Genomic DNA, 27890 nt, shown 5'->3' with positions numbered 1-27890 from the left:
CATTTATATGTATGTGTGTGTGTGTGTGTATATACACGTAATACTATGTAATATATATAATTATATAATATATGCGATTATATAATATATATAATATGAAAATCACCACTTTCCTCTAAGGACCATATCTATCAGAAATTAGTAGAAAAATGTTCCAGTCCATATGAGCTGATAAGAGTCCTAACTTTTGCCCAGTTAGAAAGTGATTACTGTGGGTTCCAGAGAAGGTGAATGAGTAACAGCCCCGGGTGCTTCAGTGACTGTCAAGTTCATTAAAGCTCAGCAGCCTTAGTGACTGATACACGTCTAACTCAGACTCCAAGACAGAACGTGTGACTTCTAGGTACTGACTGCTTTTCCTGGGCCCTGATTGGTTTCTTTTAGGGAACTACAAATCTCCTGGTGCTTGAAGCTTTCGGGCAGCACGATGGAAAGAAGCCTGAAGAACATTCTGGTGCTTTCCTTTGGATTTCTGCTTCTCTTTACTGCCTACTGGGGTCTGCAGACTTTGCAGGTAGGTGTGATCTTACCTTTTGACTGTCTCTGGGACTCCAAGAATTCCCGTGGCACAGACAGCGAGGAACGTGGGGTTTCACCCTCCAAAATCCTCTAAAACAAACAGTGGTTTTTATGTGCAGCCCCAACTCCCAGTTCAGCAGGATGGCACAACTGGAGGTGTTTGACCCTCAGACAAGGAGAGCTGGTCTTGGGTTAGTGATAAAATCCACTTTGCCTTTGCGTGGGTAAAAGGAGACACAAGACGAATCACTGTGAATTTGTGGTCAGGGGCAGTAATGAGAATTCATCAGAGGTCCTGATACCACATAGATTCCTGCTAGATCTTCCCCCGGGGAAGTTCCATTTTAAGTCTGATCTTTAACTGTGAATGAAACGGCAAGGAAGCCCCAGGGCTGGTCAGGAAGCAGCCTGTCATCACGCCCTTGTGCTTTCTTCACCAGCTTCGTGCTCTGTGGCCTGGTGGCTGCCACACAGAGAAGCATCTGCAAGGTTTCTGATGACGAGTTAGTGTGGTCCTGGAAGGTCTGTCAGTCAGCGACAAGAAGTTGGCACCTACTGTGTGCACAGAGCTGAACAAGAAAAGCATGTGCAGGGGGCTCAGAATTGGAGGTGCAGGACAAGAGAGGAGAGATTCAAATTTTCCGTCTTCATTGTTACAGTACAAACCCTTTGGACTTGTAGGTTGGCGAGGTAGCTCAGATTCAGCCCTGAATTCCAAGTACATGTTTTCCTCCGTGAACCCCTGTTCAGTCTTTTTTCTGATTAAGGTCACAGAGAATGAAATTATAGCCCATGGTGATTCCCAGAATCAAGTTGAAGGGGAAGCACAGCCCTCTTTCTTGCCAGGATACTCCATGACTTTGTAGACATTGCTCAGAACGTTGTGATGTTGTAAAATGCTAATGTGTGTGAAACACCTGTTGTGTCATGCTGCCTTGAGCTCACGTTGAATGTAGTGTGTGCTTTCTGGAAGGAGAACGTAGCAAGACCATGGACCCGTCAGTGACGCTGTCCCTACAGAAGCTTGCCCCACCGGGGGAAGTCCTGCTGTCAGCAGGTGGGGCAGCTCCCCTGGGCTCGGGCGTGACTGATGGGGTCCGAATTCTCAGGAAGCAGTTGTGATCTGACAGCTGCCGCTGAATGACGGCAAACTGGCCCCCTTGGAAGCCAGGGGAGGGAGTGGGGGGACCCTAGGAGCTGCCAGAAGTCCCTTCTCTCAGGCTATGGCTGTGGGACGCTGAGGCCACACACACGTGGAAGCCTCACTCAGGAAACTCTCGGAGTGGCGTCTGCGTGGAGAGAGCAGCGCAGCTGAGGGGGAGCCACACTGGCCTCCACATTCCGCAGGGCTCCTGGGCTGGACACTGCTGTCACTGGGCACTGCTGTCACTGGTGTGGCCTCTTCCCCTCCAGAAGACCGGAGATGTTAGAGAACCAGCCCTCCCACCCTGCCGGGGAACTATCCCACCCGCCACTTACCACTGCTCCGTCCCGCCCTTATCTGGCCCTATTTCCTTGCCCACTGCTCCAGGGCATGTAAACATGGTTTAACTATCAGTCAGGACTGGCTTCGGGAACAGCAGGTAAGGACAGGGATGGGTGTGGCCCTAGGGACGGCTGGAGCCCAGCCACGTTGAAGGGGCTTGCCGGTCTCCATCACTTTCTTCTGCTTTCATCTGCTTGGCTTCTTTCTCAGGCCCCAGCGAGGCAGCAAAGGTGGTCATAGGCATCCCCAGAGTGCCAGCCCTGGCCTGGATTCGGTTGTGCACTTGCCCAGGACGCAGACATGCATCTACACCGCCTTCCCCACAGCAGACGATCTCTTATTTGTTATTCAGATCTCAGTGTATACATCACACTTGCTTCTCCCCCTTCCCTGTGCCCTGGGCCCCACATCTGGGTGAGGCACCCCTGTGTGCACGCCAGGTCCTCAGGCACACACCACACAGTGCCTGTGAGCTCCATGAGGCCAGGCCCTCGCCACCCCGTCCATCACCGTATCCCCTGCCTCAGGCAGCGCTCAGCACTGGATCCAGTGGATCCAATCCATTCCCCAGTATGGCATCTGGGGCTCCTGTTGGTCTAGTCTGGCTGGCTGTCCAGCCTCACCTCACCAGAAGAGCTCAACAGCTGTGGCCAAAGACCCCAAAGACCTCCTTGGGGCCTTTCCTCTCAGGATGGGGCCTCTGTAAACACGTCCCCTAAACGTCCCTCCTCACCCACACCTCCCGACCTTTCCCTGGTCACCTCCGCACCCTGCAGGTCTCGCGAGGCCTTAACTCCTTCCAGAAAGTCTTCTGACGCCTCTGGACTGGACTTCGTGCCCCCTCAGGAGCTCGGTCCCTGAGCTTCCCCCTGCAGGACTCACTGTCCCACTGCAAGTGGCCTGTTGGAGGCGTCACTGGCCCTGGCAGTCCTGTCCATCACCCGCTCCTGCGTGGTGGCTGGTGGCTGGTGTCTTTCCCTTTTGTATCCCAGGAGCCACACATAAGCCTCTGTCGGCCAGTGCTTGCAGTCGATTGACTTGCTGAGTGAGTTGAGCGACCGTCCTCGTTGTTTACATACAGGTCACTCCCATGGGCTTCTCCTCGGGCATGGATTTTGCAGGCTGGCTCTCCTAACGCGTGGAGAGACAGGTATTTGAACATGGTCATTCACTTAAAACAAAAAAAGACATTTGGTTTCGAAATTTGGTTCCCACTTTGGAGATTGAAATCTGCCTTCCTTTCCAGCGGTGGGCAGCGGAACTCCATTATAAGTAACAAATGTACCTCGCCACCGACTGGCAGCAGGGCTGTGGGTGGAAAGGAAATTCCAGAGCAGAGCAGTGCTGCCAGCCTCTCATTAGCACACAGAGAGGCAAGGTCACTAATACATGAGACCTTAATACGCAAGTATTAAGAAAACAAAGGGCCCCGGCTGAAGCAGTTCCCACATTCCACACTCCTAGCAACTGGAGTTAGGAGCAGAGTTCCAGATAACCCCACTTCAGGCAGACTGTTCAACTTTTGTCTTCCAACCAGACTTTAGAATTTTCATGGGACCAGATGTTCTTGTTCTGTTTCAATTAATCAGCAAACATGACTAAGTACCTGTTTGGGGCAAGGCACTGGGAGAGATTCAGAAAAAGCAGAACGTTCCGTGCGCTCAAGACCCTTGGAGACCCTTGGCATGCACTTGAAGAAAGGGCACCATCTGGAAAGAGGATGAAGGCGGTCAGAGTGTGTTGAGGGGTGGAAAGGGAGAGGAAATCCTGGGGTGAGAACACAGCCTATGGGGTTTGGAGTCTCCAGGAGAACAGGAAAGGGATGGGCGGGGAGGGCTTCAGAGAGGCCCCCGGCTGATGGGTGGGATCTTCTGTCGTCTTGCTGGGGGACCAGGCAGGAAGGAATGGTAATAGTCCAGGCGTTACAGTCCTGGCTTTGGGGTCATCTGGACTAATTAGCTGAGTGTATGATCCTATGCCGCGTGTTTCTTTCCCCCGTGGAGGTAGTAACACCTGTCTCAGCCACAAAGGAGAAGGAGCATGACAGCTCTCATTCCGGTGTTTGCACTTTGCCGACGCTCTAAGGTGCTGGTTTGCTGAGTTTGGGGCTCTGGCGTCTGCAAGGGAAGAGACCCTGTGTGCGAAGTTTTCTTCTCTGGTGTCTGGTCAGTTGTGTGGGGCACAGCGGGGACCCCCTGCACGGTGACCACAGGGTCGGGCTGAGCTGGATGCGGAAGCGAAGGAAACACACAGATGGACCCTTGTGAAGGAAGGTCTGGCTGCGAAGGGAAGCACTAGTCTTCTACCCCGCCCCCTCCTCTACCCCTCCCCTCCTCCCCTCCCCAGCGTCTACTCCCCCTCCCCTCCCCTCCCCCTCCCCCTCCCCTCCCCTCCCCTCCCCCCTCCCCTCCCCCTCCCCCTTCCCCTCCCCTCTCTCCCTCCACTCCTCCCCATCCCCTCCTCCTCCCCTCCCCCTCCCCCTCCCCCTCCCCCTCCTCTCTCTCCCTCCACTCCTCCCCATCCCCCTCCTCCTCCCCTCCCCCTCCCCTCCCTCCTCCCCCTCCATCCCCTCCCCCTCCCCCTCCTCTCCCTCCCTCCTCCCCCCTTCTCCTCCCCCTCCTTTCCCTTTACAAGTGAAATAAATGGAGGAAGCAATTATGCTAATAGGTTTTTCTTTCACGGCAAAAGCCAGAAGTCACCGCTGCCATTGCCTTGGCCTGAGCTGGCTCTGGTTACCTATTTGACCTTTTGTTCGCTTCACACCACGCTATGCTAGGCACCAAGTGAGGAATGACAAAAACAAGGAAAGTGTGCATTGTGTCTACACAGCGTTAAGCTGGAGCTGCTGGCTCCACCTCAGGCCTAGCGGGAACCTTGGTCTCCAAGGAGGAGCCTGGAGATGCGCGCGGCCCCCGGCTGCCCTGGCACCCCGCCTTCTCAGGGATGAGGCAGGGGCTGTGGGAAGCAGGAAGCGTGAGGGCCCCTCTGCCCCAGGTGGGCCACACTGGCTGCTTCCCCCTCGTCTCCACTTGCTGATTCCCCTTGACCAGAGATCACCGCAGTCTCCTCCCCTCCCATCCCTCAGCTGGAGGACAGGCCGCCCGCCCAGGCAGCCTGTTGCTGGGGGTCTCCAGGACCTGGAGATGACCCAGACCACCTAGCCCTGGCAGCCGGGCCCCTGACCGGGCTGACCTTGTCCCCACAGAGCAGCCTGTACAGCGAGGAGGGCCTGGGGGTGGCGGCGCTCAGCACGCTCTATGGCGGGATGCTGCTGTCCTCCATGTTCCTGCCGCCCATCCTCATTAAGAAGCTCGGCTGCAAGTGGACCATCGTCATCGCCATGTGCTGCTACGTGTCCTTCACCCTGGGCAACTTCTACGCCAGCTGGTACGCCCACGTTCAGATGCTTCCCGAAATTCCCCTCTCGGCTTCTGGGACAGGACGGTAGTGTGGCCTTCTTCCCATGTTTTCCCACCAAGATGTCTCTGTCCCCTCTGCTGGGCCCATGCTCCCCCGACTGCCCATCCTGGCCTCTCCTGAGGCCTCCAGCTTCCCTCCTGGGCCAGGGCACTTTTATGGCCCAGCAACGAGGGGAGAATCTGCCTAAGATGTGGAGGGTGAATTTCAGGGGGACTTAGCAGAATGTGACCTGTGGACCAAACCCCACACCCTCACCCCATCACAGGGAGTGGACGCAGCAGGGCTGGAGCCAGTGCCCCAGGCCGGCCTGAGCTCTACCTGCGCCCTGACGGAAAGGGACCCTCGGGGACCAAACTCTGAGGGCAAGGGCCACGTGCCCTTGTTGCCAGGCATACACTTATCAAGCATCTCTTTGAGGGACACCCCACTGCCATCCAGGATGTAGTGATAGGATGGCTTCACGTTATTCTTTTTCTTGTTACTGTAGAGTTCTCATACAGAATCCTCATGGAGGAGAGCGACAGCTAGATGGATAGGTAGGTAGATAGATAGATAGATTGATAGATAATAAATCGTTTCTAACGTACTGCCGTTAGAAATACCTAGAACCCGCCCAGCCTCATTTGTAACCCCAGCTCATTGTAGCTACGTCCAAACACAAAGAAACTGCACTGGCACCGAATTTCACTCTTACAAATGATGCTGAACGAGAAAAGACACAGATTTTTGCGTTCATCTGAGGCTAAGGGGCGACTCTGTCAAGCAGAGCACCACCAATGACACGGCAGTGCTTCACTGGGCCAGGCAAGGAGCTTCCTTCTCCCCGAATGGAGGGAAGAGCGGAGAGCCCGAGGCACCCCATGCCCGCGTTTCATTTCTCAGGTACACACTGATCCCCACTTCCATCCTGCTGGGACTTGGAGCGGCCCCGCTGTGGTCCGCGCAGGGCACCTACCTCACCATCATGGGAAACACGCACGCAGAGAAGAGAGGAAAGGTTCGCAGAGACGTGGTCAGCCAGTATTTTGGCATCTTCTTCCTCATATACCAGTCGTCTGGTGTGATTGGCAACCTGATCTCGTCTCTGGTGTTTGGCCAGACGCCCGCTCAAGGTAACAGGAAGGAAGTGGTGACCGTGGAGGGCCCCTGGTCCCTCTACACACATCCTCATTCAGGACTTGAGCAGGTGGTCCCGTGAGGCCGCAAGGCATGGCTCTCAGGCTCCCTGTGCCTCAGGGTCACCTGGCCCCCGGCTCTTCCCCAGGCAGTCTGGTCGGGTCTAAGGGTCCGTCTGGTCCACGGGTGCCCCAGCGATTCCAACCCTGGCCTCCCCTGAGCACAGGGGAGCCCGAGGTGCCCTGGGGAAACTTAGGGCCACCACTCAACTGTGGAACTCGGGTTCATGGAGTCCTTTACTATCCTTCTAGACTAAGAACGGGTCCCATGGATTTATTTTGCCCCTGAATTGATCCATTCACCAGCGTTTTCCTTGTTACACAAAGGACCACTTATCACTTAACAGACTTGAACGTTTGGTGACTGGTGCTTTGATTCATCTGCCCGACCACACTCAGACAGGGCTGCAAAGTGTGGATCTGCCTTATGCCTGCCCCCTTTGATGTCTGAGGACTTGGACCAAAAGGACAGAGGAAATAAATACCTTCAATTCTCACAGGAAATGTACGAATGGGGGAAAATGTTCTAACTCTCCTGCTCTTATCAGGATCATGTCTCTCTCTCTCAGCCCTGATCCTGTTAACCCATGTAAAGTCCCACGTTTGGGAAACAGTAATAAAAAATCCGTCTCCCCTTTTTGCCCATGTGATGTCATCACTTGCTAAGTGCATCCACAGAAGGGAACCTTTACGATGGACAGATATCAATCGTTACTCAGTATTGGAGAAACCGTCCGCAATCAGCCAACAGAAGCTGGGGTGAAGGTTCAGTCTCTGACATGACTGTGGTGAAGGAGCGAACGGGTTTACTTTTAAAGACATATAGACAAGCGAGCTTCAGTCCCTGCCCGATCATAGGACACAGAATGTGAGGGCTGGAAGGCACTGAGAGAACACTGCAAGTTTTCTCAACCCTTCTAGGCTTCCAGCCTCCACACTGCCTTCTCCTCCGACGAGCTGCGCATCTCACCGGCCAAGGGGATTTTGCGGCATTTTATGTGATAAAATCTGTTTGATGGAAACAATGAAACACTGAGTGTTCTTTCCTCCATGACATCCATCGTCTCTCTCCCGAGATTCTGATGTAGGCCTGCTGAGGGTCATTGATCGTTCAAATTTTATTCTTTTAATGGAGGAGAAAGTAACATTCAGAGAAGGTATGCAATAACCTGCCGGAGGTCATGGGACTGGTTCCAGATGAATCTGAGAGAGAACCCAGTGGGCCTGACACCCAGTCTAATGTACTCTAGTTCTGAATTAATTCCGAAAAGGGGACGAGGTTCAATTACGTCAAGAATGTAATGTAACAAGTCACCGACATTTATTGCACATTGGTCCAGAGTGTCTTAAAATCAAGTACCCAGACACGTGCCCAATGGGAAAAGCATTCTGGGACACTGGGTCAAACGAGCCCTTGTCTCGTGACTCTGGCCTATGGTGATGTCTTGTCCTCTGCGTGTCCAGGCTCCTTTTCCCTGGGCGTTTTCTTCCTTGTGTACCGTCTCCTGTCAAGTTACCTGTGTCCTCAAAGCACCTCTTTGCTTCCTCCTTCACAGGGGCCATCCCGGAGAAGCAGCTACTGCACTGCGGGGCCAGTGACTGCCTCATGGCCACGGCGTCCACCAACAGCACCAACCGTCCCTCCCAGGAGCTGATCTACACCCTGCTGGGCATCTACACGGGTACGTGCTCGGCACCAGAAACCCAGGCAAAGTGAGCCCATCGCCTTCCTGGGTTGAAAAGACCACCTGCTCAAAGTATGAATAGTCTCTCTTCACCTGCAAAAGCCCCACAAAACGCGTTCAGCTGGGTTGTACTCAGCCTTTTCCACATGAGACCGAATGCACCAGCCTCTGCTGACCGAGGTCTCCTGTGGTGATAGAAGCACTTCACGTCTGCACCATCCAGGCCAGTAGCCATTACGTGCACTTGCTTAAATTCTAATTAACGAAAGTAAAATTACTGTTCTGAGCTCACAGCAGCCACGTTTCAAGTGCTGAATGGCCGTGCGGAGCGATGGCGGCCCCATCAAGTGGACCACGGCCTTGGTGGGTTGGCTATTTGTGTTCTAAGTACGTCCAGGTGGGTTTAGGGAGTCCCAAATCCCGGTGTTATCACCTTTTTCCAAGGAGTACATTTGAACGGTTTCTGCTGAGAGGCTGGGTTTGGGCACGGGTCTCCCCGGCACCCACCCCCGGGCATTGGCGAGGCCTTGGGGCTCCCACTGCTGGTCACAGGGCAGCGGAAGGCACAGGACATTGGAAGTTCATGAAAGATGGTTGCCCGAGGGAGTGAACCCCTATGGTTCTTATCGTTAGACGCTCATTTGAATGGAAAATGTTTATGTTAATAGCTTTCTAGATGACTTTGCTCTTACGGATGTGTCACCACTTTGACCCTTAGACTAGTTTTGTTGTTGTTGTCACCATTTGAAGAAAATTTAAGGGTATTCTTTGTCATTCTTTTTTTTTTTTTTTTTGCGGTACGCGGGCCTCTCACTGTTGCGGCCTCTCCTGTCGCGGAGCACAGGCTCCGGACACGCAGGCGCAGCGGCCATGGCTCACGGGCCCAGCCGCATGTGGGATCTTCCCGGACCGGGGCACGAACCTGTGTCCCCTGCATCGGCGGGCGGACTCTCAACCACTGCGCCACCAGGGCAGCCCTGTCATTCTTGAATTCTAGAATCTGTAAAGGTCTTGGACTGTGTCCTTCTTAAAGACCAAGAGTCTGATAGGTATCGCAGTTGGTGGGACTGAGTGCAGGACTCCACTGGGAATCAAAGGTCAGAGGCCATGTGCATGGTCAGTTTGTCTCGCCTGTGAGATAAGCTGCCACCAACACGCCGGTCTCTTTCGAGGTTGCTTCCAAGTCAGAGGTGCCAAGTGAGCCCTTTATGCTACAAGGCAGAGCGAGTGCTGGCAGACGCCGAGCAATGTGCTAGAACTTCTGTGGCCCAGAAACCAGCCCAACAAGACCCTGACTTTCAGTGACCTTAGAGTCCAGATGTGCCTTCAACTAACCAATATTTGATAGGACACATGTTTTGAACAAAGTTCCCAGTTGACATGTAGTTACATCTTCTGGGGAAGTTGCGTTCTAGGGCAGCTTTGATGGTGGTGGTACCCAAGCCAGGTGTTGAAGGGTGAGTAGGAGTTTACCAGGCAGAGAAGGGGACGTGAACAACACTAAAGGCGGAGAAGCCCCAGAGGGAGCCAGAGTGGCTGGAGGACAGGGGCCTGGAGGGGGCAGAGGAGCGAGAGACAGGCGTGACCAGCGGTGGCCTTGAGTCTGGATGCGCATTTATTTGTCTTGTAGACAGATTCTCGTGTTAGTTTAGTGTGGGTGTGAGAAAAACTGCGGACAGAGAAACCAGTGCAGGGGCGACACAGTGACCCAGAAGACGAAGGGGAGTGAGGACGGTGTGCAGAGCGAGGGAGGGGCGGCTCAAGAGAGTTAAAGCGACAACTAGCAAGACCGGACACGGGATATGGGAGCGGATGGGCCGACCTTCTGTTTGGGAAACGTTCAGCCTGATGTGAGGGCAGAACAGTGAGTCCCCTGGGCGGTTAGGGACCTTCCACAGAGGTCCTGGTTCACAGAGAATCCAGCCGCCTAAGTCCAGACGTTTATGTAAAGCAGGGACCTTGCAGACGTCATACGGGGAAACTCTCTTAGTATCTGGATCCTGGTTCGCAGGGCTTCACACCCTTCTTCCTTCAAGCAAGGCCATGTTACCACAAAGACAAAAGAAAATTATAAAAAACAGAACTAAAATAAGAAAGGAGAAAAAGAGACCAACGCAAAGAGAGTACCATCTCCCTGGAGTAATTTTCTAGGACTCCTGGGCTCTGTCCTCACGAGGCAGCGTATTAGCCCTGCCACCAGCAATCGCCCAGTCCACGCCCCTGCAGATGGCCCTGGACCAAGGGACCCTCTGGACACACGTCTGTGTCCTGGTGAACATGTGGCTTCTAGTCCTACCCCCGGCCACCGCCGCTGCATCTCAGCCCCTGTCCCGGGGAAGCTGTGTCCTGGGGCTGCTCCGAGCTCAGGCCGGGGAAGGAGCTGTGGCAAGTGGTGGGTGTTCACAGCCAGCTGATGTGCCGGTTTGGAGGAGCGCCTGCGTGCGCTGACTTGCTTTGACAGTTAAGTGGGAATCATGACCCCAGAGGACGTCAGTGCCATTGTGAAATGTCTGCGGACAAGAGTCCGGCCTAATAAACTTGGTCACAAGGTTGAGTTACCATGAAATGGGGGAGGGGACCAATGCTTAGCCAAGAGGAAAAGTAGCTGAATTACAGAGATAAAGCTTAGATGTAAAGTGGTACTCCTCAGCATGGAAATGTATTTATTAACTACGGACTTTTCTGGGATGCGTGGGGGGACTGGTTTTACCATTTCTCAGGCAATTTGGAGGAGGGCTGACTTGGTAAGCCTCACCGTTTCAGTACGGCTCAGGCAGCTACACCACAGTGAGGGGCGAGCCTGCTGCCTTGGGCGTCTGTGGCTACAAGAGATGGAAGAATAGCAGACAAGGTTGGGGACCAGTAAAGACACAAAGTGGCTCAAATCCTCTTTAAAGCGTGATGGGTCAAAGCCAGCAATAAGCGATAAAAACTGTTCTGAAGTGTCCCCGATCCCACCAGGGAGAGGAAAGACCACCACCGGTCCTGAATTCATCTGTGGATCCCAAACCATGTGTATCATTATCATTGTAGATGGAAGAACAGTAGAGACATAGGAAATGACAAAGGGCCCTCAGCCTCAGTGAGGGAGCGAAAAGGTGTCCACGTAAAGAACAGGAAGATTAAACAGACATTTGTTCTCCCTCGAGAGACAGGAAGGTGGGTTCATGGCAGAGAAAGAGATCTCGTCATTACCTTCTGGAATCATGAAAGTACAGGATATCCCCTCAAGGGTGAAAGGAATAGTTGTCTTGAGTCATTTTGTGATAGATCCCCTGCTCACGTGGTCCCAAATACAAATATTGTAAAAGGGAAAATCCCCCTCTCACCGCCACCCAGCTTTCCCGCCGCCGTAGACAACCCACATAGTCTTTAATTCTTAGACACACCTACCGCACGTCTAAACAAATATGTCTTTATGCCCCTCCTTATCCAAATCAAATGGGAGCACAGTAGACTCCCAGCTCTGCACCTGGCTTTTCCTTTCAGCCATTTGTCTTGGGGGGAAACTTCCCATCTCAGTATGCAAAGAGCTCCTTTCCTTTCTCCAAACGCATCATCCCACTGGGGTTGGGAGATACCCTAATACATGCAGCTCCTACCACAGGACGTTTGGATGAAGAGATTTGGGATGAACATGAAGAGAAGCCAATGGTAACTTTCCTGGCGGGACCCATAACCCTGAGAAGGGAGCCTAGCTGTTGGTAGAAATTACTTTGAGGATTCTGACGAGAGAAATGGTGCATGGTTAAGGGCCCTGAGGACCTCGGGGGTCTCTCCCCAGGTGTCTGTGTTTCCCATCACCTGCTCTGTGGGTGAGACAGCCCGACAGCCACAGAACCAGCACACGAGGATCGAGGCAACGTGTGTGGCCTCCGAGTCCACAACAGGGGTCAGGGGCTCAGCCTGCCTCCGTCACCTGAAATGTGGATCTGAAACCGACCCTCCGTTTCGAGAGGAGGAGGAGGTGAGGAGATGAGTCCGCGCGTGCGCGGTGCCGCTCTAGCCCTGTCCCCCCCTCCCCTGTCCTTTCAGGGAGCGGCTTCCTGGGGATCCTGCTCACCGCCGTGTTTCTGGAGCCCGTAAAAGACGCTCAGCAGAAAAGTGAGGGAGAGAAGCAAGCGTCACCGTTCTGGTCCACTTTGCTGTCGACGGTCAAGCTGTTCAGAGACAAGCGCCTCTGCCTCCTGGTCCTGCTGCCGCTGTACAGCGGGTTCCAGCAAGCCTTCCTGGCCGGCGACTACACGCGGGTAGGACACGAGGCCGGCGGGGCCGGCACGGGGTCCGGGGCTGCGCTGGGTCCTTCCCGGCCCCAGGAGAGCCGCCGTGTGGTTAGGACATCAGCCCACCTGGGAACACCCCTCACTTGAGATGTGTTTTCAGGGAAAGGACCAAAGCTGCTCCGGAGTCATCGCAGGGACACTTACTTGCCTGCATCTCACCCTGTGTCCTCATTTTAGAGTGAAAAATAGGGAAAACCATGAAATCCACAAATAACACTGAAATTCCTTATTACCTAGTTTTTAAAAATTTTTTATTTTATATTGGAATATAGTTGATTTACAATGTTGTGTTAGTTTCAGGTGTACAGCAAAGTGATTCAGTTATACATATACACGTATCTATTCTTTTTCAAATTCGTTTCCCATTTAGGTTATTACAGAATATTGAGCAGAGTTGCCTGTGCTATACAGTAGGTCCTTGTGGGTTTTCTATTTATTTTTTTTTTTTTTTTTGGTGGTACGCGGGCCTCTCACTGTTGCGGCCTCTCCCATTGCGGAGCACAGGCTCCAGACGCGCAGGCTCAGCGGCCATGGCCCACGGGTGCAGCTGCTCCACGGCATGTGGGATCTTCCCGGACCGGGGCACGAACCCGTGTCCCCTGCATCGGCAGGCGGACTCTCAACCACTGCGCCACCAGGGAAGCCCGGGTTTTCTATTTTAAACATAGCCGTGTGTACATGTCGATCCCAGACTCCTAGTTTATCCCCCCACCTTTTCCCTTTGGTAACCATAAGATTTTTTTCTAAGTCTTTGAGTTCGTTTTGTAAATAAGTTCAGAGGTATCATTTTTTTTTAATTCCACATATAAGTGATATCATATGATGTTTGTCTTTCTCTGTCTGACTTACTTCACTTAGTATGATCATCTCTAGGTCCATCCATGTTGCTGCAAATGGCATGATTTCATTCTTTTTAATGGCTGAGTAATATTCCATTGTATATATGCACCACATCTTCTTTATCCATTCCTCTGTTGATGGACATCAGCAGGTTGCTTCCATGTTCCATCCCCACCCCAGCTCCCTCCCGGGAAGGCTTGCCAAATGGGCCAGATAAAAGGCAGGGTAAAAATCTGAATTTCAGATAAACCACAAATATCTCTCAGTGTAAGTATGGTCCTGAGTATTTGGACACCCAAGAGTTTCTTTGGCAGCCCTACTCTTAGGACAGTCCTGTTGGGGTCTTGGAGTTTCAAAGAATGAAGACAGAATAACAAACAGTCCTCCCGCTATCCAGATGCAAGGGGCCTCCTAGCCAGTCTCCTGTCTGTCCCCAACCCTGCCCCCGAGTCGTGGCAGGAGCACATCTTCTCACCTCTATGGAGATTCCCTTCCTGTTCCTTCCATCTTCTTCTTTTTTATTAAGACTTTATTTTCTTAGAGCAGTTTTAGGTTCACAGCAAAACTGAGCAGAAAGGACAGAGTTCCCTCACACCCTCTGCCCCCACACGGGCACATCCTCGCCCGCTGCCCGCCTCCAGAGGGTCCGTTTGTTACAACTGAGGAACCTACATGGATACATCGTCATCACCCCGAGTCCACAGCCTATCTGAGGGCTCGTTCTTGGTGCTCTACATTCTCAGGGTTTGGACAGATGCATAATGACATGAAACCATCATTATGGTATCGTTCAGAGGAGTTTCAAGGCCCTAAAAATCCCCTGAGTTCTGCCTGTTCATTCCCTGGCTCTGTCCTCACCCAGCTGTCTTATAAGCAGGATGGGAAATGACCCACACCAGCAAGAAGAGTTCAAATTCGCCCCTGTATAAATAACATATGGTACAGACACGCGGGGAGAAGTTTGCCAGGCAGCCATCCAGAGCGTTCCCTGTTAGTTCTTACTCAGAGGAGGGTTTTCCTTACAAGCACAGGTGTTCTCCACCCTGGGAGCTGGAGGCCAGCTTCGCGGGCCAGCTTAGCGGGCCAGCGGTCACAGGGCAGAAAGCGTTTTAGCATGGGCTGTATTCCCGGATCAAAGTGAACCCCCAAACTGCAACTTCAGAGCTCAGCCCTGGAGCAGACCTGAGGCAGTGCCGGTGACTGGCCTGTGCTTCTCCTCCAGTCCTACATCACCTGCGCCCTGGGGATCCAGTTCGTGGGCTACGTGATGATCTGCTTCTCAGCTGTCAACGCACTGTGCTCCGTGCTGTATGGGAAGCTGGCCCAGTACACGGGCAGGACCGCTCTCTTCGCGCTAGGTAGGTGGACCGTGGACGCACAGTGGACACACTCCTGGGGCAGGTCTGGCTCCACTGCAGGCGATTAGAGCGTGTGTGATGAGGGCCAGGGTTGGGGTAAGGATGGGGTTTGGTGGAGGCACAGAAACGGGGCCCACACCCGCAGTGGGGGCCATGGGGTCAGGCAGGAGACAGGGAGCCTTCCAGAAGGAGGAGATCTGTGTTCACGTGGGGGATGAAGCTGGTCTTCTAAACGGGCATCACCTTCTATTTTTCTTGAGGGAGGAAGAAAGATCGGAGACAGCGTGAATAAGGAGAAATGAGGGTGTTAAGGAGACAGCTACCTGGTGGCCCAGTCAAGGCCCAAAGGGTCTGTGGTGATGCAGCAAGAGGGAGGGAACACATTAACCATTGGTCAGTGCTCACTGGGGGCCAAGTAATTTGCTTTATATTGAGGAGAGAACAGAGAAGCATAGTAACTTGCCTAAGGTCACACAGCCTCGGAGAACCCAGGATGCACCTGCTGTTTCTGCTCCTTGGCAGTCCCTGAGGGTCATAAGCTGCTCTGTTCCCACATTCGAGGGACATCACAGTGTCTGCAGAATCACGAGGCCAGGGCTTAGGATTCATTATGATGAAGTCAGGAGGAATGAGGAAGTTCTCCCCCAGCCTCTCCCTCCTTGTCCTGTTTGGAAGCCCCAGCTCCCCCGCTGGGGGCACCCCTTCCCATCCCCTCTTCATGCCCCCTACTCAGTGAGAAGCAGGGGTCCCACCACTCGCTCCTAATGAAGAAGCCCTTCTCTCTCCCACTCTGAACCCCCATAATCTGGGGACCCCTCTGCCCAGCAAGGCGACACTTTCCTCTAAGACACAGAGGTGTGTCACCCCCAGGCCCCCCACCCGATGATGTGGAGGCCAGAGGTGGATGGAATCGCACACCTGCCAGGCGTGCCCTGCATTTCACCTGCAGTCTCCGTGTGCCACGTCAAAACCCACCTGAAGAAATCAGTCTGGATTATTTTAGGAAACATCATTCCTGCCTGAAGCAAATGATCAGAAGACTCGTCCTGTAGCACAGCGTATCTGAGAGAAGTCCTTTCCCCGCTCACAGGTGCCCTGATCCACCTGTCTTGCATCACCGGCCTCCTGCTGTGGAAGCCTCACCCCCGCCAGCTGCCTTTGTTCTTCGTATTTCCGGGCCTCTGGGGCGCGGCTGACGCCGTCTGGCAGACACAGAACAATGGTGAGTGCCCGGCACAGAGCCATTCCTGCTCAGGTGGCCCCGCCTTGGCCAGTCATGGGGGGACACGTGGTGGGTGGAGGGCCCCCCAGGGGGGTGTGGTGACATGTGCAATAAGGGCAGTGGAGCGGGGACCACACAGGTGGGAGGGCTCCAGTTCCACACTGGGGATTTGCAGTGCTTTCTCTGAGCGTCTACTCAGACCCATGATGTACATGAAGTGTGCAACTTTCTCTCCTGAAGCGATGGGTCCTTCGTGGCTTCCCCCGGAAGAGCTGGTCTGAACAGGACAGCCGCTCTCAGCTGAGGTTGGGGACAGGCGGAAGCGCTTACAGGTTACCGTGACAACGTCCCTGCAGTGGCTCTAGGGCTGGTGGGGGGGAGGGTGTCAGTTTTCGGGAGAACGGAGTTAAGGGCGGGAGGGTCAGCGGAGGCTTCATCGTGGGGGCCACGCCCAAGTGGGCTCCTGTCGGATAATCCTCCAAGCAGCGGAGTCAGGGAGGTGGGGAGGCCGGGAGGGAGCCGTCTTTGTCGCTTTAGTGCCGCAACAGGACTCCACAGACTGGGGGGCTTGTAAACAGCAGGCATTTACTGCTCAGAGCTCTGGGGCTGGACGTCCAGGGTGAAGGCATCGCAGATTCGGCGTCTGGAGGGCTGGTTCACAGAGGCTCTCTCTTGCCGTGTCCTCATGTAGAGGCAGGGGCGAGGGGCCAATCTGGGGCCCCTTCGCAAGGGCACTGACCCCTCCCTGAGGGCCACACCCCACGACCTCGCCCCTCCCAGAGGCCGTCGCCTTGGGGTTTCAGACACTGAGAGGAGAGGCTGGCTGGCCCGATGTAGGGCCGACGTACCGCTGAAGGGCCCACTTTCACTCAGCGCTGGTGTGGAAGCAGCAGGCGTTTGGGGCGGGGCCGGCAGGGTCACTGCTGCCGTGGCTCAGGGGACCGTGCGGACCCGCCGGGAGGTGGAGGGCAGGGGCGGGGCCGGCAGGGTCACTGCTGCCGTGGCTCAGGGGACCCTGCGGACCCGCCGGGAGGTGGAGGGCAGGGGCGGAGGCTGGGAAGGAGGCCGAGGGGCGGAGCTTCTGGACGCAGGGACTCAGTGGTCCCCGGGCCAGGCTGGGCATCGGGATCCCCAGGCTGAAGGTGGCAGGGAGCCCACAGACCTGGACACATCAGCTGAGGGGCCTGGCTTGAGCTTGAACACGACACAGAGAGGGCTCCGGCGGGGGGACCCAGCACTGAAAAGGGGCTGTTTGGGGCGCGTATCACTTACGATTATTTCAGGCTGCGCCGCACGGCACGCGGGGTCTTCGCTCCCTGGCCAGGGATTGAACCTGGGCCGCCGTAGTGAGAGTGCTGAGTCCTCGCTACTGGACCGCCAGGGAAGTCCCTCTCGTAGGATTTTAGATTCAGACTGAAGGGCTGTGAGGGGAGGGGCCAGAAAAGGAGGCCGAGAAGGTGGGGGAGGGAGGCCCCTGGCCGGGAGGGGAGGGGTGCCCTTTCTTTGGAACACAGAGGAAGGCAGTCAGAAGGAAGGATACGGCCCCTTTGTCACCACGAGGAAAGGAGTTAATTCACACCTGAGACACGTGGCTTCCTAGAGGAGCCACAGCTAGCGACGACCTAACAGACGGTCTTCACCGCGAGCCTGCCGTCAGTCCTGCGAGGATTCGTTCGCCAATGTAGGCCAGCCGGGCGGCATCAGCCTCAGCGCGCCGCCCCCTGCAGAAGCGCGGCCACCGGCCTGGGCCTGGGGCAGAGCGGGACTCCGGCCGGAGGTCCAGCCGCAGCCTCGGCTGATGTTGCAAAGAGGGCGGGTGAGAGGCGAGGCGGGCAGAGCCGCTGAGGGCAGGGGGGCCCCGGCCAGCGCAGGGGAACTGGAGAGCTGCCCTCAGGCCGCTGAGAGCGGTGTGCGTGGCCGGTGCTGTCCGGCACCCTGCGGGGCCCTGCACCCCGACACGGCGGCCACCAGACGTTCAACAAAGGCCTCGGAGGCCAGGCTGCGGACGTGAGGGACACGGGAGAGGCAGGCGGGGGGCATCAGGGGAAGAGGTCCCAGCAGCCCCGAGTGCGTGGGGAGCTGGACGGCCGGAGCCAGGCCTAGGCTGGAGGCCCAGGGTTCAGACTGTGGTGCAGGGAGCTCTTCCCTAGGCTGCAGTGGGTGGGAGTCCGGGCCGCCCATGGCGGGTGGGAAGGGAGTGGCCGCAGCCCAGGAGGAGACGTCCAGCCGAGGCCCAGGGAGGCCTCCTGTGGACGCAGGCTCCCCGCGTGTCAAGAGGCGCCCTGGGTTGGCGGGTTGGCGGTGTGTCCTGCCAAGGGATGAGCCGTAGCTGACTGGGTCTGGGGGGGAGACCACGGGAGAGAGGGGAGAAGGGGGCTGGCGGGTGGCCCATGGAGGACACGGAGGGCGGCTTGCGTTCTGGGTGACCTAATGGGACGAGGGCTGAGGGCGGGAACCCTTGGCCCTGAGTTTCCCGAACCACCTACGGCCCTGGCCCCGGGCGGGAGGGTGTCGGAGGCCCCAGGACGTGAGCCGTCTACACAGCCGGCATCCTGCAGATGCGTGAGCCCAGGGCCCCAGAGGTGAATTTGGCTCAGAAGAGAGCCTCTTCCTTTGGAAACACCACCCACCATTCAGCCCTTATCAGGGAAACACCCGGGACTGGAAACTGGGTCAGGCCAATCTACAAACAAGCCACAGGCCAGCGTTTCCAGGGACAGGAGGCCTGGCCGCTGTCCCTACACCTAAAGAGAACAGGTACACGTGACCTCACCCATGGCGGACTCAATACTCCAGGACGGCCTCTCCTTACTATCTTATCTGTTGCTGGCTCATGAAACAGCTGAAAGCATCACTGAACAAACCCCGTGCTGTTGGAACCAAGGGGTTTGGGTTTCACAATCCTGGCAGGAGGCTCTCCTGAACTTCTGAACCAGGTGACAAAGGTGTGTGAGGCTCGGTGCCATAATCTGGTGTGTTTGGACAGAGGTCAGTTGGTGGAAGCAATGACAAACTAGTCTCAGGCTGGGCTGCAATGTTGCTCAACAGAAGAAATACTTAATCGGTAGGGGAAAGGTACACAGACACCACGCTAGCTTTTCTTGGCAGTGCAGACTTCTAAACAAGTGCAGGTCACAACTTCCCCCTTAGGAATCTTAGGCATTTTCCCCAGGGAGCGTCAGGAGAGAATTGCTTTCAACATCCCAGAGGAGGTGTGAAAGACCCCCACTATTTTACTGAACAGTCCAAATGCTTCTGCCGTCTTGCTTTCTAATTAGCTGTCATCTCTGAGTTCACTTGAATTTTTTACCGTATTTACACATTAGAAGTCAGCAGCCATGCAATAGTCCATACAATAATTCCTTAGGTGTTTCAAATGATTGCAAATAAAATGTTTGGTTTTCTTTCTCCCTGAGATATAGGAGTAATTGCTTTAACTCTCCTTTTCTTTCCACGGACATGAGAGACCCTCAGGCAGAGCCTGTCAAAATTGTGCAGAGTTACATGAGGTCCAGTGAATAACTTGGATAAAGACCTCCTTGAATAAGGAATGCTAATTTAAAATGAATTATTTCTGTCTTTTTGTTCAGATCAAAAGTAATTTGTTTCAAGGAAAAATCAGTTGCTGGGGAAGATTGTTGTTTTCGTGTACGATTTGAGAATTTCTTTTGGTGTCTATACTGGCGATCATCTTGGCTAGGAGGAATTTTTTTTTTTTTTTTTTTTTTTGCGGTACACAGGCCTCTCACTGTTGTGGCCTCTCCCGTTGCGGAGCACAGGCTCCAGACTCAGCGGCCATAGCTCACAGGCCCAGCCGCTCCGCGGCATGTGGGATCCTCCCGGACCGGGGCACGAACCCGTGTCCCCTGTATCGGCAGGCGGACTCTCAACCACTGCGCCACCAGGGAAGCCCTAGGAGGGATGCTTTAATGACTGAGTTCCCTGCAGGCTGGCTCCACCAGGTTCTCTCGGGCTCACCACCCTGCAGCGTGGTCCATCCATACCGTCTCTGTATTTTCAAAAACTGGACATTTTGTGTAGCTTTTGCCACCTCCCAAGATCAGCTCTCTCTCATTTTTGCTTTTTCAATAGCAAGTTGGATTTCTAATCCTATTCTCCCTGAACGTGTCTCTCTTCTAAGAAGATCTGTGAGCCACATACTTTCCTAGTTAATGAGACTGGATACAAGTCAGTACAATTTAACCCTCCTTTTCAGTCATCACCTCTCAGTTTACAAACTGATTGTTTCAGTTCTCCAGTTTAGAGGCAAATCAGGGGCGGGAAGCATCCAGGCCCCCCCATCCTGGGGCAGAACCGTGCTTCTCACTGCCCATGTTCCCACTGGGCTCCGGGGATCCCTCCGGCCGTTGGAGCCCGTGATCTGGACGGCTTTCTGTTTATCCGCCCTGACAGTTCACGAAAGGGGGTACCGTTGCCATGGCAACCCTTGTGAGCCAATGCCTGCACTTGAGATTCAGAATGTCTGGCCTAAAAATACTCTTTTGCCCTGTCAGCCACCAATGGGGCTGTTTTCATGTTGATAAACTCAAAAAACCTGTCTTCTCTTACATGTCCAGTTCATGTATCCTGTCTTTTCCAAACAAACAAGACTCATTCACATCCTGCCATCCGACGACAGGGGTCAGCATCCGGTCACTTCCACCTGGTGCCTTTCCCAGGTCAGGCTGCAAGCAGGCTTTTCTCTTCCTTTTTCTTTTGGAATAATCTTAGATCGACAGAAAAGTTGCCAAGACAGTACAGAGTTCCCATATACTGTTCACTCTGTTTGCCTTAACTCGAACATCTTACAAAACTGCAGTACATTTGTCAAAACCAAGAAATTAATATTGGTGCATAACGAAGCTTCAGACTTTACTCAAATTTCTCCAGGTTTCCCTCGCACCATCCTCTGTGTGCTCCCGGATCCCAGGCAGGCACCACGTTACATGTAGCCATCCCATCTCCTTTGTCTGGTCTGTGCCAATTTCTCATTTTTCTTTGTTTTTGATGACCTTGACTTTGGGAGAATACTGATCAGGTGTTTTGTGGACTGTCCCTTAATTTAGGTTCATCTGATGTTTTCTCATGATTAGGCTAGAGCTAAGGGTTTTGGGGAGGAAGACCCCAGAGTGAAGTGCCTTTCTCATCACATTGATCGGGTACAGAACAGCACATAACAGGTCATTGATGCTGTGGACCTTGATCGCTGGTCAAGCCAGGGTCTGGCTCCTCCCACACAGAGGGCTACTCTTCCCTTCCACTGTCAGTTCTTTGGAAGCCAGTCACCAAGGCTACAATTCAGGGGGAAGTAATTACCCCTCACCTCCTGGAAGAGGAGTGTGTAGGTGCATTAGGTATAGTTCTTCTAGGACGAACATTTGTCCCTCCTCCCCAGTTTATTTAGCTATTTACTCAAAAGTTTGTCTACATCAGTATGGGCTCATGTATTTATGGTATCCTTTGGGTTACAATCCAATGCTACGTTACTTACTCCTTTGCTCTAATTGTTCCAACTTTGGCGACTGGGGTCTTTCCCATTGGCACCTGTGTCCTTTCGACTCGCCCCCCCCCCCCCACCACTACCTATTTTTGGTTTTTTTTAGTACTTCCTCACTGTTAGGCACTCCAGAATAGTCTAGGCTCATCTGGTAACTCCTGTGCCAGCCCTAGATTAGCCATTTCTCCAAGAAGCCTGGGTGTGTTTTATTGGAGAATGGTATTAGGAAGTGAGATCTGAGCGCTGGGTGTGCTCATTGCTACTGAGATGACACCGTTTCTAGGCACTCTCAGTGGACAGAGTGAGGAGATGGGCATATGCTTACTGGCCCATATATATACACACACATCTATTTATTTCTGTATCTGCATATCTATCTATCTATATCTATCTATAAAATAAGGCTGAACTCACACTGACGTCCCAGCACACAGGCTCATTCTAGCACCCCCTTCTCACCCCCTATCCCACTGCTGATCTGTAACTTCTTTCTTTGACCGTGAGAAACCCAGTTTCCACTCTGTATACCACATTGCTTATTTGTTCAATCCTAGCTCACATGTAATTTCAGAATTGTTGAACTATTGCTTTGAGAATACTTCTCTTTTTCATGTCTTTCCCTTCTGCCCTCCGTGTCCTTAACGGTTGGAATTTGACACAATTAATGTGCTGTCTTCTTTACGTTTGGATTAAAATAGGAAACAGATCATGAGTAATTTCCCCAAAAGCCTGACTTTAGTTATGACTGGCTCTGCCCTCTCCTCCTCAGGCTGGGCCATATTCCCAAGTGGGGGCAAACGGAGTCCCCCAGACTCCCTTTCTCTGCGTTTTCTTAGACGGCAATTCCGGCTGCTGACATCAGCCTTCTGCCAGCCGTGATCCAGCCTCTCCTGGACACAGCCATCTGAGGAGGGGGCAAGGGAGGGGTCCTTCCCTCTTGTCCAGCTGTCACACGTCTTCTTCCGTCTCTGTCATTCATCCAGAGGCATAGCCAGCTTCCCACAGACTTCTGGGTTCCAGGTCATCCCGGTGAGGGCCCCTCCTGCCTCCCAAACTGCTGAGCTGTTCTGCACGCGAGGCTGTGAGCTCACAGCCACTCGACCTCTCTTCCCTGAGGGTGGATCCCCTCACCAGGGTCACAGTTCAGAATCAGACTCACAGAATGGCAAGTTCTTCATTTGGCATTTAAGGCTCTGAGGGCCCAGAAAGTTTAAGTTTATGGGAAAACCTCAGGAAGTTGAGGATCCCATAGCCACTTAAAAGGCTGAACTGGACTTGAACCAGAACTTGCCCAGGAGAGAGTGGGCAGTGGGTCCCCTTATCCTGGAGCACAGTGGTCTATAATTGTCACGACCTAAACCTAACCTTGAACTCGCCTAAAGACCCCAACCTATAGACCAAAAACGTTGACTTAAAGCTAGAGTTGGCTGTGTTATTGGATTTTCAAAACATCAGGGTGTGTTTGTCAGGTACCGCAACCCGCTAAGGAAGCAGCTGGACCTTTTCGCCGGAGAACGGGACATAATCCACCGCTTGTAGCCACAGTGCCTCACCTTGGATTTTCTTCTCTAGCATCTTGTTTTTAGGTCCTATTTTAGAGTCACCCTCAGAAGAAAGACAAGAGACCTTTAAGTAATCTCAGAAGTTAAGTGCCAGGGTGTGGTTATTAGGTTCTCTTTGTGCGTTCACTTCCGTTAGAGAGGGCGCTTTGCAGACTCCACACAAGAAGCACACCTCCTTCTGAATGTTCCAGACAGCCTCCAGTTTTCCCAAATAGGCATGTGTTGTTTAAAATGTGTATCTTATGTCATGTCTTATATCTGCCCGATGGACCCCCACCCTGAGCGGTTCCTGTGCAGATGGACATCTGAGTAACCAAATGCCAAGGGGCGTCTCCTGGGCACTGACATTTCCAGGCAGGGCTGCAGGAGACCTTGCTGCTGCCCTCAGACCTTTCCCCCCAGTGCTGGAGGGGCCCCTCCCCCCTACAAGCCTCCCCTCTCCTGTTCTAAACGCGGGGGGAGAAGGGGAGGGGTAGAAGGAAAGGGGCAAAGTTAAAGGAACAGAATGAAAGCTGAAAAATGAATATGTGCATGAAAGTTCTGCCATCAGCTCTCCCCACCACAGCTGCCCGCCCTGTAGGCGGGACAGTTCTGAGGACATGCCCGCCGCCCTGCGGACTGTGCTGCCTCTGGGAATGCAGGACTCCGGGTGCAGATTCTGTCTGGTCCCGCTGGGCTCGGGGCTGTCTGCCCATCCCCCCCGCTCTGGAGTCCACGCTTGACATTTTGGTTCATACATTATCTGACCCACATGCAAAGGGGGTGCCTTGGCCCGTGCCGTGCTGTGTGTGGTCACGTGTCCTTTGTTACCTGGACTGCCTCACCAGCGTGGGCTTTTGGGTTGTAAGGGGAAGGGGAGAAAAGGAAGGAGCAGCTCTCCCCCCAGGACTGCCCACCGTTTACTTGGGTTACTGTTTATCCTTTGAGAGGTGTGCTGACCCGCAGGACGTGCTGACCCACAGGGGTGTGCTGACACTGCAGGACCGGGCTCAGCATTTTGCCACTTCATGAGTCACCATCCACCCATGGGTCCACTCAGTCATTCAATAAGGATTTTCGCTGACGCTGGGTTGCGCTGGAATTATCATTCCAGATAAGATGGGTTCCTGCCTCAGGGAACCCACGGCCTAGCAGAGGACAGGGGGACGCAGGGCAAGTCCATCAGACAAAATGGTAGGCGTGGTGACCAGGCAGCTCCGGGCAGTGCAGCAGGACATCGGCCGGGATGCTCAGGCAGGTCCCCTTGTTGAAAACTTTCCCTTCCTAAGTGTCCACCTTCCAGACACACTGCTGCCTCGCTCACGTCCTGGGGATGGGGTTGATTCCCGTTCGGCGAAACTTTACCACACTGCAAACAGGAACAGAAAATCATTTACCTTCACCTAGAAGCATTATCAGACTGTACTAGTTTGCTAAGGCTGCCATGACAAAATACAGCAGAAATGGAGACTTGAGGTCTGAGATCCCGGTGTGGCAGGGCTGTTCCCCTGAGGCCTCTCTCCTGGGCATGTACTCGGCCATTTTCTCCCCGTGTCCTCATGTGGCCGTCCCGCTGTGCATGTCTGTGTCCTGACCTCCTCTTCTTATATGGACACCTCTCATATAGTCACACGGGATTAGGACCCACCCTGATGATCTCCTTTAACTTGATCACCTCTCTACAGGCCCAACTCCAAATACAGTCACACTCTGAGGTCCTGGGGGCCAGAACTAGCACATGTGGATTTGAGGGACACAGTTCAGCCCCTATCACAGACTCAGGTCATTTCTCTCCCAAACCTTCAGACAACCACCCAAGGGCAGAAAGAGAAAGACAAATACCATATGCTAACACATATATATGGAATCTAAGAAAAAAAAAATGTCATGAAGTACCTAGGGGTAAGACAGGAATAAAGACACAGACCTACTAGAGAATGGACTTGAGGATATGGGGAGGGGGAAGGGTAAGCTGTGGCAAAGAGAGTGGCATGGACATATATACACTACCAAGCGTAAAATAGATAGCTAGTGGGAAGCAGCCGCATAGCACAGGGAGATCAGCTCGGTGCTTTGTGACCACCTAGAGGGGTAGGATAGGGAGGATGGGAGGGAGACACAAGAGGGAAGAGACATGGGAACATATGTATATGTATAACTGATTCACTTTGTTATAAAGCAGAAACTAACACACGATTGTAAAGCAATTATACTCCAATAAAGATGTAAAAAAAAAAAAAAAACACCCAAGGGGGTTTGAGTCCCTTCATCAAGAACTCGGTGTGGGGCAGTCTCACTTGGAGGCTTCACCTGGCTGAACGCTCTTACCCCTAAAGTCTCCAGGAGGGGAAGGAAAGGCCCACACAGTGGTAATCCCCTTGCCCTGCGGCAGGCACCAAAAACCCCACGGTTGAATAACTTATGTACTGTGCACTTCCCCTAAGTGCAGGAATGAATGGCCTTCCCCCTTCTCGCCTTCACCTACACGGGTCCCACCTCTCGGCCTTGCTTTTCTTACCTGCAAAGCTCGGGCTTGGGCCACGTCCCCTACAGTGCTAACTTTCATCTGTTCTGTTTCTTGTATATATGATGGCTCTTCACTGCTAGAGAACATCACCTGACTTGCTATCATCCACAGCGTGAAATAATTCCAGTTTTTACAAAGGAAGGTCCTGGTTTTATTGGGAAAACTGGGCCGTGGGGAAGTTGCATATTTTCGGTAATGATCAGAAAGGTCGTTTGAGGTTTTACAGCCACATTTTCACCCGTCTCCCCCCTGCAGCTCTTTTCGGGGTCCTGTTTGAGAAGAACAAGGAGGCCGCCTTTGCCAGTTACCGCCTGTGGGAAGCCCTGGGCTTCGTCATCGCGTTCGGATACAGCATGTTTCTGTGTGTCAGCGTCAAACTCTACGTCCTCCTGGGCGTCCTGAGTCTGGCCATGGCGGCATATGGAACTGTCGAGTATCTGGGGTCCAAGAAGGTGGCCAGGCTGCTCACCGAAGAGCAGACAAAACCAGCTGAGGAAGGAGTAACAAAGACAAAAACGTGAAGCAACAAACCCCATGGTGGATGAACCCAGAGCGTATCAGCGGGAGAGTTTTACCTGAAGATGCCTCAGAGTTTATAGTTGATTCTTTACGACTACTTCAACATTTCATTTTTTATGTGAATTTTTTTTTTCTATTTTATCAAATTTTTCAGTCCACCCTCTCATCCATAGAGATCCAGAGTATACGTGAAAGATACAAACTCAGGCTACGATCAGCCACTCGGAACTTGCCTAGAATCATGGGTAACAGCTGATGCTTGTTTTTGTTGCTGTTGTTAAGAACTGGGAGGCTGCTTAAAAAATGCAGCCCGGGGCTTCGCTGGTGGCGCAGTTGTTGAGAGTCCGCCTGCCGAGGCAGGGGATATGAATTCGTGCCCCGGTCCGGGAGGATCCCACATGCCGCAGAGCGGCTAGGCCCGTGAGCCGTGGCCGCTGAGCCTGCGCGTCTGGAGCCTGTGCTCCACAACGGGAGAGGCCACAGCAGTGAGAGGCACGCGTACCACCAAAAAAAAAAATTGCAGCCCAACACCATCATTTTACAAACAGGTAAACTGAGGTCCAGGCAAGTCAGTGACTACCTCTGAGAGTCAGTAAGTGACAAAGCCAGACTAGGGTTTATGTCTCTTGAAACTTATAGAGTATGAGTTTCTAAATAAATGCAATTACATTATGGACTTGACTCTTGTCCACATACTTTGGACACAACACACACACACAAGTCATCACATTACCCTGTTGTAGACCATTGGAGACAACAGACAAAAGTAATTTCCAGGGCTTCCCTGGTGGCGCAGTGGTTAAGAATCCGCCTGCCAATGCAAGGGGCATGGGTTCGAGCCCTGGTCTGAGAAGATCTCACATGCCACGGAGCAACTAAGCCCGTGTGCCACAACTACTGAGCCTGCGCTCTAGAGCCCGCGAGCCACCACTACTGAGCCTGCGTGCCATAACTACTGAAGTTCGCGTGTCCAGAGCCCGTGCTCCGCAACAAGAGAAGCCACCGCAATGAGAAGCCCGCGCACCGCAACGAAGAGTAGCCCGCACTCGCCACAGCTGGAGAAAGCCTGCACACAGCAACAAAGACCCAATGCAAGTAAAAATAAATGATAGATAAATAAAATTTTTTAACATCTTTATTGGAGTATACTTGCTTTACAGTGGTGTGTTAGTTTCTGCTTTATAACGAAGTGAATCAGTTATACATATACATATGTCCCCATATCTCTTCCCTCTTGCGTCTCCCTCCCTCCCATCCTCCCTATCCCACCCCTCTAGGTGGTCACAAAGCACCGAGCTGATCTCCCTGTGCTATGCGGCTGCTTCCCACTAGCTATCTATTTTACGTTTGGTAGTGTACATATGTCCATGCCTCTCTCTCACTTTGTCCCAGCTTACCCTTCCCCCTCCCCATATCCTCAAGTCCATGCTCTAGTAGGTCTGTGTCTTTATTCCCATCTTACCCCTAGGTACTTCATGACATTTTTTTTTCCCCTTAGATTCCATATATATGTGTTAGTATACGGTATTTGTTTTTCTCTTTCTGACTTACTTCACTCTGTATGACAGACTCTAGGTCCATCCACCTGACTACAAATAACTCAATTTCGTTTCTTTTTATGGCTGAGTAATATTCCATTGTATATATGGGCCACATCTTCTTTATCCATTCATCTGTTGATGGACACTTAGGTTGCTTCCATGTCCTGGCTAAAATATTTTTTTTTAAAAAAAGAATGTATAGAAGTAATCTCCAAAAGGATACGACATGTGAGGCTGATAACACGATGAGCCTGGAGGTGGGGCATGCCGGTCACAT

At 53.1% G+C, this 27890-nt stretch overlaps 1 protein-coding gene across 1 annotated transcript; it reads left to right on the top strand.

Annotated features, from left to right (window-relative positions):
- The first annotated feature begins 246 nt into the window (after positions 1 to 246).
- Positions 247 to 27646, top strand: UNC93A (unc-93 homolog A). The gene is made up of 8 exons (XM_022563037.2): positions 247 to 514; positions 5211 to 5392; positions 6308 to 6537; positions 8157 to 8282; positions 12321 to 12535; positions 14631 to 14766; positions 15857 to 15988; positions 25809 to 27646. Exons 1-8 carry the CDS (start codon positions 428 to 430, stop codon positions 26072 to 26074), a joined length of 1374 nt encoding a protein of 457 aa, XP_022418745.1. The 5' UTR covers positions 247 to 427; the 3' UTR covers positions 26075 to 27646.
- Positions 27647 to 27890: the final 244 nt, after the last annotated feature.

Source organism: Delphinapterus leucas, chromosome 12 (genome assembly GCF_059928025.1).
Source record: "Delphinapterus leucas isolate spDelLeu-1000000601 "Yukka" chromosome 12, BTC_Dleu_Yukka2, whole genome shotgun sequence".
In the NCBI taxonomy this organism is placed as follows: Eukaryota; Metazoa; Chordata; class Mammalia; order Artiodactyla; family Monodontidae; genus Delphinapterus; species Delphinapterus leucas.
This window is presented reverse-complemented; position numbering and strand designations above follow the sequence as displayed.

Excerpts from the sequence above, each read along its gene's own strand:
- UNC93A (XM_022563037.2), top strand. The coding sequence starts at position 428 with ATGGAAAGAAGCCTGAAGAACATTCTGGTGCTTTCCTTTGGATTTCTG. Across the intron at positions 5,393-6,307 it reads GGCAACTTCTACGCCAGCTG|GTACACACTGATCCCCACTT; the intron begins GTACGCCCACGT and ends TTCATTTCTCAG. Across the intron at positions 15,989-25,808 it reads CTGGCAGACACAGAACAATG|CTCTTTTCGGGGTCCTGTTT; the intron begins GTGAGTGCCCGG and ends TCCCCCCTGCAG.